The 12,595-nt window shown below is 38.2% G+C and overlaps 1 protein-coding gene across 3 annotated transcripts in view; it reads left to right on the forward strand.

Annotated features, from left to right (window-relative positions):
• arid4a (AT-rich interactive domain 4A) overlaps positions 1-12,595 on the forward strand; it is a 147,282-nt gene that overhangs the window by 55,621 nt on the left and 79,066 nt on the right. For all 3 annotated transcript variants that reach the window (XM_072568818.1, XM_072568819.1, XM_072568821.1), the window contains 2 exons: positions 6,914-6,993; positions 7,074-7,171. In XM_072568818.1, coding sequence (XP_072424919.1) covers positions 6,914-6,993; positions 7,074-7,171 — 178 coding nt within the window. The remainder of the gene's footprint in view (positions 1-6,913; positions 6,994-7,073; positions 7,172-12,595) is intronic.

Below are 12,595 nucleotides of genomic sequence, written 5' to 3' on the forward strand. Positions count from 1 at the left end.
GGGAAGGTCCATCAGCCAGAATAAACATCACTTTCATGTGTTGCTGTCTTAAAATGCAATGTATTACTGCCATGCAGATTGGATGGATTCTATGCCATTGGCAATTTATTGTAATGGAGAATAATAGTGATACTATAATGTGAAAGAATAATTATATCCATTTTAACACAAGCTCAAAGTCCTAGCAAATACACTGAACACTGAGACAAATATTTTCCATTTGGAAGTGTATTATAATTTATTAATACTAATATGTTGGTTTTTAAATTTGTCTTGGCAAAACATTGGAGAGTGTTTGAAAATATATGTTCAGTAAGATTTAGATAAATTGATATGTTGCTGATTCTTTTCTGTTGGAGAGTCAATAAGATGTGTTTGTGATCTGCATCCTAACATTCTCAAAAGAATTAGGACTGTGATCCATCAACCTGGGATCAAGTACAAATTGTCATGTGGGAATTTAAGCTAGATTTACTGGCGTGGAGTTCTCAAAGTACCTCTGTTTGGGGAGGCCAAGGCCTAATGGTATTATTGTGAGACTGTTAATCTAGAAACTCAGCTAAGAAATTAGGGACTCAGGTTTGAATCCCATTGCAGCAGATGATGAAATTTGAATTCAATAAAATTGTAATTCTGGAATTACATATCTACTGCTGAAACCATTGTTGATTGTTGGGAAAAACCCATCTGGCTCACTAATGTCCTTCACAGAAGTATCCTCACCTACGTGTGACATTAGACCCACAGCATTATGGTTGATTCTCAATTGTCCTCTGGCCAATTAGCGATGTCCACATCCTGTGAATCAACTAAAAAACAAGTTTTGTAGCTCACTACAATGTAGCTGTTTACTCCCTTGGCAAATGAGTAAATTCATTAGGGAACACTACACCCTTAAAAGAGCATTCTTCTGAACTTTGCAAGCTGTTTTGTGCTTAATTTCTTTTTCCAAGAACTAACCAGGAAATCTATGTTTTAACTCTCGTGAGTATGTTTTTGAAAGAAACTTTAATTTCACTTTCTTTTGAGTCAACCTGTTAGTTCCATCCAGTCAAGTAGGAAGGACTTTGGAACTTTCTTGCAGAATGGTATGTATGTATTGTTGAACTGACCAGTGTTGTATAATTGGCACAATGTTACACATTTCCTTCAATAAATTGAAGCTTGATTGCAGTTTGGACTCTTTCCCAATATTTGAAACTCAGACTGACAGCAAATGACAATTTCTAAAAGTATACCCATGGGTTATCAGTAGGAATGATGAGGTGTAAGGTTTTCAAATTTCCTTTTTCCTTGGTACATTGAAGTGAACATGTTCTTCTGTTTGCTCATGGAGTGGAAAATATTGTTAAACAGTTTTGTTTAAGAGAAAGTTAATGAGTGAGATGAGTATGATATACTAAAGGGAAAGATGATAACCAGCCAGCAGTAAAAAAGTTGACTTAGTGTTCTGAAAATGGTAGGGTTTTAAATGTTAGTAGTTCTTGATATAATATTTTGGTTGAGTGACAGCTTTCATGGTATCTTTTGGCAGTAGCAATGGCTTTTTACATACCATTTTTAATGTAACAAACCACTTTTTAAAAAGTTCATTTGTGGGAAATGGGCACCTCTGGCTGGCCAGCATTTATTGCCCATCCCTAGTTGCCCCTGAGAAGGTGCTGGTGAGCAGTTTTCTTGAACCGCTGCACTCCACCTGCTTTAGGTTGACCATTAATGCCATTCACGTAGGAATTGCAGGAGGTTAACCCAGCAACAGTGAAGGAACAACGAGATATTTCCAAGTCAAGATGATCAGTGGCTTGGTGGAGAACTTGTAGTTGATGGTGTACCCATGTATCTGCTGCCCTTTCCCTTCTGGATGAGAGTGGTCGTGGGCTTGCTCATAGGAGTATTCACAACCAATGTTTGATGCCAAATGATGTAATGTGATATTATGCCAGATGATGAAAAATTTGATCAGAAATATAGGTTTTAATGAGCATCTTGAAGGAAAGAGCTGGACAGGTGTAAGAAGAGATTTCGAGAACTGAAGGCCTGTTTCTTAGTGGTGGAGCAAATAAAATGAGGAATCCTTAGAGAGTCGAATTAAAGGAGGCCAGATGGCTTAAACATTGAGAGTCTGAAAGAGATTCAAGCTGAAGAGGGGTGAGACTATGGATGGATATGAAACTGACTAGCAGAGAAATAATTTAATGACTGCGAAGGAATCGAGAGTGGAGTTGCGGTATAGTTTGATGTTCAGTCCTCGTCAAAATTTACATTTGTTTTTGGGTGATGATGCCAAAAGTTAGAATGTAATTAGAATTAGATTTTATTGTCACGTACCTGAGCAGAGTGAAAAGTATACAAAGTTGACATTCCTAGCACCATCTTAAGTACAAGGTACCTAGATACAAAATCTTAGGTACAGGGTAGAAATATAAAGCTAGAAAGTCAATATTTGAGAAATAAAAGACATAGGAACAGGTTGAGAAATGAGAGAATGTAAATGTCGCAACACTCAAGCTTTGATTAGATAAGTATGAATGGAGCCAGGCATGTGAAAACCCATTAAGCCGGAAGCCACTGTTAAGTAACTGAGGAACATTCTGTCACCTCCAATGTCAAAGGCTGCATAGAGGAAATGAAGAACAATAAAAGAAAGATCAACTTTATCACTGATATGTATTCATTATAACATGACACTGACACTTGAACCAGGATTCAATATGCTGCATTTGTTCAGGATCACATCAGGATGTTAATGAGTTTATTTTCCCTCACCGATTACTGTAGATATTTTCTAATCAACTCTATTCAAAGATGTTATTACACACCTCTTCAACAAATGGGCTTTGAACCTGGCCCTCTTGGCTCAGTGATAGGGACACTATCACGTTGCCACAAGACACCCTCAGAATGTTGGTTAGTAGTACTATTGAACTGCCTAGAACACGAACAGTTAAGTGAAGTTCTGACAAGTTAAATTGGTTTAACTATTTCTGTTGCTAAGTAAATTGATAATTACATGGGGCTGCATTTAAAATGATCACTGAAACAAGGAAGTGAAAGATTGGAAGTTTGTGTTAAGAGAAGTTAAAAGTTGTCAGAAATAGCGGTGGAAACTGTATTCGATTAACTTCTAAAAGAATAAGCATATTGTTATAATCTCATTTACAGGGGTGAATTGGCTCCTTTCCTTGTCCCACTATTCCACTGCCCTCAAATATGCTTGATTTAAAAGAAAGGTGATATTAGTAATTTTTTAAAAATAAAGTTGTATATATCTCAATACCAGAACAAATTAGCCAAATTCTATTTGTTACCCAATAAATTGTTTACTCAAGCAAAGGTGCAAAGCTTATTAATGAAAGGTTTAAAATGTGTAAGTATAGCCAACCATGCTTCTTGAAAAAATGACTCCGATACGCAGGCACTTAGTTAATCAAAGCTTGGGAAAAAAAATTTGATATTACTCAAAAAGGCCATCGGGCCAATGAGTTCAATTCAGAATTGTTTGAAATGCTGGTTCGTAGCCCAAATCACTTCCCACACAAGCTGTTGGTTTCTCCTCAGTTCTATTATGATTGGTTGCATCTCTTTTTTCCTGGAGACTGATGTAGTTTTAGACTTTTACTCCAAAAATCCTCCACTTGCGGCAATGAGGTCTTCCATGGATTTTCAGCACTCAACCTTTCCTGAGCAGAATTTCAGAGAGAAAGGGTGGGGATTTAAGGTTCTTTCCTCGTGGCAAGTTGTCTAAGACCATCTTTATTCAAGACCAATATATTTTCACCTGCAAGTTGAATTTTGTGACTTCTCTAAAAGTTATGAAGTGTATCCATCTGGCAGCTTGTGTTCTTTGCGAGTGCAACATTTTTACTGCTGCAGTCAGTATCCTCTGTTTTGAGTAGTTAGTTTCAAAATATTTAGATAAATCCAGCCACTGATGTTATTCATTAATATTTTAGATGACAACTCGCCAGCACAACACAATAGAGGCAGTCTCTCACTTTAAGAATGGGTTCTGAAGTCTGTTTGCAAGTCAATTTGTATGCAAGTTAAAACACAATGCAGAATAATGTCAAGCAGTTATTCATAAATACAGGAAAGGTTTGTAGGTGGAGGTCTCTAAAATTACATCTATGATGATATTGTGGCTTTAAGAGGTTCTTTTATCCTTCTATCTTCTGAGATTGAATGAGAGGTGTCGAGCATTCTGTAAGAATGTAAACAGCTTGTGGTGTCTTAGAGGTTTTTTCTCAAAAGTTGGAAGAATAGAGGCAGCCTGAATGAGTGTGGTCAAGCTCTCACAGAACCAGGGTTTTTTAATTTAGCTTTCAGCAATTGCTATTGAATTATTCTTTCCCCCACTTGGTTGCAGCCAAAAGCTGGGGGTTCTCTGCCTGCTCCGGGAGTTCCATGTGAGACAATCTGTTTTCTGAATTTGCCTTTTGCCAAGGGTGTGCTTATGGGGTAGTCCTACATTGGAACAATTAATTAGTAATAGTTTCTGTGTATATTGTTCTGTTAAGTTTTCCAGTAGAGTTAAGTTATTCCAATTCCTCCTTTCTTTTGTTGGACTTTAACTATAGTGGATGAATAAAGCTTGTTTTGCTTTAAGTCCGGTAGTTTAACCAATCGAATGGCATCTGGAACACAACACGTAACGTTTACTCTTAAAATAAGATCTAAAAAAATCTTCTGAATACTTTGAGGGGGGTTGCTCTAGTCCATAACACATGCCTATATACAATTACAGCGTTCATAAGCTGGACCTTTGTTAATGAAGACCCCCTGCACAATTTAGGCATTTACAGCTAGAATGCAGTGGAATATGATGAAATGAATAGCTGCCTCAGAGAATTGACACAACCACCCTGGAAAATTTATGAGGAGTGATTTCATGGTTATCATGGCGAGATTTTCTCCTGTCATCTGCCCAGATATTAAGATAGTAAATAATTATATTTCAGATAAAAACAGAAAATTCTGGAAATACAGTTTCTCAATTTGGCATCTGTAAAAAGAAGAGATAGGTTATGATATTTTGAGTACAGGTCGTTCTGTGATAATGCATGTTTCATCAAAGCAAATTTGCTGTAATGCAAATGACAAATTGGGGACTCTGCTTCTACAGTGCACATTTTTAAAAGGTGGCTATCACACAATTACAGCGCCAACACCTGAAGCACTGTTTCTAAAGTGTGATTTTTCTGTTACGCAGGGTTGCACAAGAATGCAACCATCACGTTATACAAGAAGCGACCATATATTTAGGATAACCGCAACTCTCATAACTTTGCAACATGGCAGAAAAGTAGTCATAGTTTTTCTTTTGTGATTGTAGGTGATGAGTAGCTTGCTGTGTATTCACTTGGCTTGGTTGGGTGACTGGTTTACAATTCAGAGTGATACGAATAGCCTGGGTTCAGCTGAGGTTACCATGAAGATCCTACCTTCTCAACCTTGCCCCTCACCTCAGGTCATCTCTGTAATGAAAGAGTAATCTTTTGGCTTGGTCAGACTATGGTGACTTTATTCTTTCTTTATCTTCTTTGAATTCAAGTTGCCTTACATTGTAATTTCTCCTTCTTAATTTTGAAAGCTGCAATTTCAAGTATGAATTTGAAGTTTGTGATTAAAATAACCTCAGTTCTGTTCTTTTCCATAAGGCAACCTGACACATGTTAGCACTTGAAGGACATACACTACACCAGCCAGGTCTCTTCCTGATGAAAGTCTGGCCATTCCCTGGTAGCTTTTTAATTTTATTTACCATAGATAAGTCATCAGATCAGTTTTCTTTGCAGATAAGCTACTTAATGGCAATCTTTAAGTTATATGTATTTTACGGCAAATACTTTTCAACTACTGTAAGGACTTTTGAAGAAAGGCTCTCGCAAGCATTCATTTGTGCATAAAGTTAGAGTTGAATGGAAAGCTTTATCATCTTTCTTAACTTTGAAAAATAGTGGAATAATCGATTAGCATGTGACTTGGGCTATAAATTGCCAAACAAATTGATTAACTGAGCAATGAATAATAAAGTTTGTGTTCAGTGTGGTTTTAGGTTTAAGTATTCCATCTTTTGTAAGTGGCAAAATAACAGTTGTTATACTTTGCTAAACTGTCTGAAGGTTTCTGACTGAATATTACCTAGTTTGGAGGCTTAATGATTTACTATTTCAACTGAGAGTTTAGATGGATGGGCTCAACGAGAAAGCAATACGTTGAGATCTGTAGTATTATTGTTTGAAATTATGTCTGTGACTGTGTGAATGGCACCTCCCATAATGATGATTTAAGAGAACACTTGACAGAGACTTGAATGGAGTTTGATCATGACATTCAACAGAAGCTATACGTAGATCATTCATGTCTAATAAGCTAGTTAATATTTGAACCTACCATTGGCTTAGCAATCCCTCCAAAGCTGGGTAAACCAGTTTACAAAATAAACCATCAAAATTTGTCCAGGACAAAGGGAATGCATAGTATTTCAGAACAAAGCTGCTGACAGAATCAAAATTTAAATCAATATCACTGGTTCCTTTTATTTAATTAGGTCCTTCTATCTGATGCCTGCTGCAAATGTAATAGGTGTTCTTTGGTTCGTTTTGGCTTATTCTTTCTGGGTTGCTAAGTTTTTTTTATGTACTGTAATCAAGTCATAGATGTCTATGGCTTTCGTCAGTTCTGTCAGTCATGCAACAAAAAGCAACGAGTTTTACATAATAAGGCAGGATAGAACGCTCATGCTGTCAGGAAAAAAAACTGGTATTTTCTCTGAATTCTGTGCTTTGGTTTTGACCAACTCCTAGCTGGAATTACTGTAAATCTGAACTGGCTAGCAGTTGATGCTGTTGTTCAGGTTATAAATTTGCTGTTTGATTTCTGATTTTAATTTGGGAAGGTTTTTTTTGTCCAGTGTTTGATGATGGAGATGAGAGGACCCTTCGGCGAACATCTTTATGTCTGAAGGGGGAGAGACACTTTGCAGAGAGTGAGGTGAGTAGGTGTTTTTGTCTAGACATTATAATGAGGTGATCTTCATAATACAGAACAGTAACTTCAGTGCTTGCTTTCAGACCCTTGATCAGTTGCCACTGACAAACCCAGAGCACTTTGGCACACCAGTCATTGGGAAGAAAACAAACAGAGGAAGGAGATTATCCTCTGCTCCTACGTAAGTACCATTTTACTAGTTTTTTAATCCAGTCATAGGATGTGATTGTCACTGACTAGGTCAGCATTTATTGCCCATCTCAACTTGGCTTTGAGTAGGTGGTGTTAGGAAGGGAGTTAATTTGTTTCATACTAAAATGTTTTGTTAAGGAATTTTTGTATATTTTTCTGAGATGTAACCAACAAAATGGCACGGTGGCACAGTGGTTAGCACTGCTGCCTTACAGTGCCAGAGACCCGGGTTCAATTCCCGCCTCAGGCGACTGACTGTGTGGAGTTTGCACGTTCTCCCCCTGTCTGCGTGGGTTTCCTCCGGGTGCTCCGGTTTCCTCCCGCAGTCCAAAGATGTGCAGGTCAGGTGAATTGGCCATGCTAAATTGCCCGTAGTGCTAGGTAAGGGGTAAATGTAGGGGTATGGGTGGGTTGTGCTTTGCTGGGTTGGTGTGGACTTGTTGGGCCGAAGGGCCTGTTTCTACACTGTAATGTAATCTAATCTAAAAAAAAATCTAAAAATGATTCTTTGTATGGAATGTAATTGACAATGAGAATTAAGTAGTATGAGTTATAGCTGGTGTGGCACTTGGGAAAGCATGATGAAAAGTGAAGTTGTAACTGACATCAGTAGTGATAATCCCATGTGATTTTGAAAGATAGTGCCGTAATTCTTTTAGGTTTTAATCTGTTGATTGGTTATGTTTATGTTTAGAAATCTGATTTTACCAACGTCTGGCAATTTTTTTCTAATTTAAAGGGATTTTCATTTGGACAGGAAAGTTGAGAAGAGTGAACAAATGCTCTTTGTTTGGCATTTAGTTTTGCAATATCATTAATTGCTTACTTTGATCAGATTACTTGTTACCAAATGTTCAGATCGTAGACTAAACAAAAAGGAATGTGTTATCTTAGTCTCATAGGGGAACTTGGAAAACTGTTTTGCATGTCACAAAAGCAAAAATATTCACATTATTTGCCTCCATATAAACCAGAATACTCCACCAACTGAAACCATCTAGTGAGCTTGCACACTTAGCTAACCAGAAACCTTATAGATGATCAGCACCGAAGCAAGAATAGTTTCAACACTGAGGTTTAATAAAAGTATGCCAGAAGCAACTAATGCTCCTTATATATGATCACTTTCTGTGGCAATACTGATTCAATAATTTTATTTTTATTTCAAAAACCACGTGTTGCTCCTCAAACCCGTTAAGTACTGACAGAGCTCCAGTAATTGAATAGGCATGCCACTATCAGTAAAACCCGTATTCCTTCCATTAACCAGCACCTGATGAGTTCCTGGATAATAGAAAATCTTTCTGCATTTTGAATAATAAACTAGATGCTTTATTTAAATTACCAATCTCCTTAGTCAGTCCTGATGTTGTGAGACTGATGGTCATTGGGTTTGAAACAAAGAAATCTTTCAACTGGCACTGGGGTATTATGCATTGATATATTGAATCCATCCAATGTTGTATGTTCAAACCTCATTTCAGAATGTTGTCAGTCAGCTGTTAGTACTTGATGAACTTGTAACCCAGACAGTTAACAGTTTAAATACGAAAATATTTAGTGGGTTGTTCTTGTGATTATTTTCATGTGACTAGTTGTTTTCCACCAACTCTAAAGTTGATGAGACAGTTGGGAAGAGGCTATCTTTCTGACTCCAGGTGATGTTTTATCTGGAGAGTTGGACTTTGTTTTTGTACTAGCAAAATATTGAATGAATTTATGAAGAGGAGAATGGGAAGGTCTCCCTTGAAGGTGTTGTGATTTCCTTTCTAACAAGACAAATATATCCATTAAGCTTATTACTGGTCAAGGTGAACAATATCAACCAAAAATTATAAACCAGAGAGTTAATCTGCTTGGAACAATTAATTTTAAATGTGATAACATGTACCCTTGACATGCACATTTCAATTTTAAATAAATCTGCAGGCCAACTGCATAATTTACATTTAAATGTGTCCTCATTAATATAAAATTAACAAGTGTCAAGATATACAGCTGGAGAATGTGTTGCTTGAAAAGCGCAGCAGGTCAGGCAGCATCCAAGGAGCAAGAGAATCGACGTTTCGGGCATAAGCCCTTTTCCTACTCCTTGGATGCTGCCTGACCTGCTGCGCTTTTCCAGCAACACATTTTTCAGCTCTGAGCTCCAGCATCTGCAGTCCTCATTTTCTCCAAGTGTCAAGATATAAGCTAACTAAGGCTAATGGAAGTGAAAAATCAGACCACACTAAGTCAGGCGCTAGGAGGCTTGAAAATTCCAAGCTCTGCAAACAGAGTCAAAGAGATGTACAGCATGGAAATAGACCCTTCAGTCCAACTCATCCATGCCGACTAGATATCCTAACCTAATCTAGTCTCACTTGGCCCGTATCCTTCTAAACCCTTTCTATTCATATACCGATCCAGATGTTAAAAATGTTGCAATTGTACCAGCCTCCACCATTTCCTCTGGCAGCTCATTCCATACGCGCACCACCCTTTGTATGAAAACGTTGCCCCTTAGGTCCCTTTTAAATTTTTCCCCTCGCCCTAAACATATGCCCTCTAGTTCTGGACTCTCCCATCCAAGGGAAAGGACCTTGTCTATTTACCCTATCCATGCCCTTCATGAGCATGACTCCGAGAAAGTGTCCTGGATGGGTTAATTGAGTGTGCGAGGACCACTTTTGTGCCCTAGAAATAGTTCAGAGATATCTATATCCTTCTAGTGGGATCCCAGAAAGCAAATTGGAAAAAAAAATGGTGAGTTCTCCCAATGATCTGATCATCAATTATTTCAAGCCTCGAAGAAATTAATTGGTTTAATTGGTCTTCCATCTCACTTAGCGTCATAGAGTCATACAGCATAGAAACAGACCTTTCAGTCCAACTAACCAATGCCAACCATAATCTCAAACTAAACTAGTCCCACTTGCCTATGCTTGGCCCATATCCCTCCAAACACTTATCTAAGTGTCTTTTAAATGTTGTAACTGTTTCCTCATCCACCCCTTCCTCCAGAAATTTGTTCCACACATGAACCACACTGTGTAAAAAGAAAAATTGTCCCTCATGGCTTTTTAAACATATTTCTCCTCTCACCTTAAACATATGCCCCCTATTCTCATAAACACTAACCTTAGGGGAAAAAGACACATGCCGTTCACCTTATCTATACCCCTCATTATTTTTTGAACCTCTGTAAAGTCACCCCTCAACCTCTACACTGCAATGAAAAAAGTCCCAGTCTATCCAGTGTCTCCTTAACTCGAGCCCTCCTTTACTGAGGTTTTTTTTCTGAACCCTCTCCAGCTGAATAATATCCTTCCTATAACCAGAACTGTACATAATATTCCAGAAGAGGCCTCACCAACATCCTGTACAATCTCAACATAATGTCCCAACTCCTATACTCAAAGGTCTGAGCATTGAAGGCAAACATGCTCAACACTTCTGTTCGAATTGACTGCCACATTTCTTCATTTTACAACGTTCATTACAAATAGTAATTTTGTACTACTGAACTTGAGTATTACTAAGAATTCGAAAGTTTTTCAGCTAGTACTTAACAAGACAATTCACAATAATACCAATATTCCGAGAAAACATCATTTACGTTCTGAGAAGAGTGCTGATTGGTTGGCAAGTGGACTTTGGTAGAGGCGTTGTCCTGGAGAATGTATATGTCAGATGATGATTGACAGTTAGCAGCTAAACAGTATTTAAGTTGCGGACGTTTCGTCCTCTGTCTAGGTGACACCCTCAGTGCTTGGGAGCCTCCTGTGAAGCGCTTCTGTGATGTTTCCTCCGGCATTATAAGTGATAAATGCCGAAGGAAACATCACAGAAGCACTTCACAGGAGGCTCCCAAGCACTGAGGATGTCACCAAGACAGGGGACGAAACGTCTGCAACACAAATTCCCAGCTCGGCCAACAGAACCACAACAACGAGCACCCAAGCTACAAATCTTCTCACAAACCTTGAACAGTATTTAAGTTTTAAACTAGGCAGGTTGAGTTACCTGGTCAATGCATTGCCCTGAGAATCACTATTACATATTTTGTTGAGTTGAAATGCTGACGTATGTTCTTTCAACCTGAAAGAATTGGGCTGTATGTATTAATATATTCCGCTTCCAGTTTGCACAAGCATGCCATACTTTGAGCCCATCTGCAATCCTAAATTCTTTGTCAGTGTAATTCTTTGCACAGGCAGGATTATTTGTCACAACTTTTTCCATTTGTGGAATCCCTTCTAACGTTGGACATGGTGCTTCAAGTTATGCAAGCATGGGTTTGTTGGGTATGCTTGTTACCTTGTTTCAAATGGACAAAGGATGTCCTATGTATGTATCCCTTTGTAATTATTAACTCGTGCATTTAAGCACAATTTTAACATTACCATGTCGGCCCAAATAGATCATATTGCTGTAAAGTTCCTGCTAGGCTCATCTTTGGGTTCAGTGAAAAATGTGTCTTCATTGATATGACAAATAACCTCCTTCCCAATTCATATGTCTGAGATGTAGATGATAAGGTTGCTGTATTTGAGTCCACAGCAGGATATAGTAATTTCCTTCCATGATTTAATGGGCTCCACTGTGTGCTCAAATTCACCTTTAAATATAGCAATCAATGGAACTGTCAAATAAGCTCCCTGTCCTTGATCTCCTTGAAAAATTAACCATAAGTGTTGGAATTTCTACAGTTCCAGCCTTCGTAGCATTGGCTTTGTGAAACAACCTTGGAAACAGGGTCCCAGTCATTTATTTACTGTGCAAGCTTGATGCTGAAATCGGACATAACAAAGGCTTGCTGTAGGCTAATGGTTACTGTGATCAGATCATTTTTGGCTGTTTCTTGTTTTAAATCATGAAGGCCGAAGGTCTTTGATGCTCGTTACTCTGAAAATTCAGATGTCTCACAACTTTGAACAGCAGGTGAAGCTAGCTGTATGATGTTGCTTCTGTGCGGTAGGAAATATGAGTGGTATCCCCACAGTCAAGACAGTCTGCCTACAGCACAAATCAGAAATATGCTGTACGAATTTCTATGCTGCCGTGATGCTCAGTATGTAGACCATACATCCCAAAGACTAGTGGATCACAATAAATAGAATATCCCTTTCAGTGTTTTGAAAGGGAAGCTTGTTTGCCATACTCAACTAGCCTACTCTTACAAATCCCAAACACAATTCCAACGTAAGATTCGATTCTGCAATTAGACAGCTTTTGCTAAATAATCATGAGTACGTGTTCATTATGCTGACAAAAAATGTTGGATTGTCATTCAGACACATAAAGTGACTTGCTTGCATGTAACAGAAGATCTGCAGATGAAGACACAGCATCCTGTTCTTTGCAGACAGACAGACACAGTCAGTTTCAGTTCGACGAAATAGGCAAAGCCATTCAGTGGCTCATTTCTCAG

This window comes from Chiloscyllium punctatum, chromosome 4, assembly GCF_047496795.1.
Source record: "Chiloscyllium punctatum isolate Juve2018m chromosome 4, sChiPun1.3, whole genome shotgun sequence".
Classification (NCBI taxonomy): domain Eukaryota; kingdom Metazoa; phylum Chordata; class Chondrichthyes; order Orectolobiformes; family Hemiscylliidae; genus Chiloscyllium; species Chiloscyllium punctatum.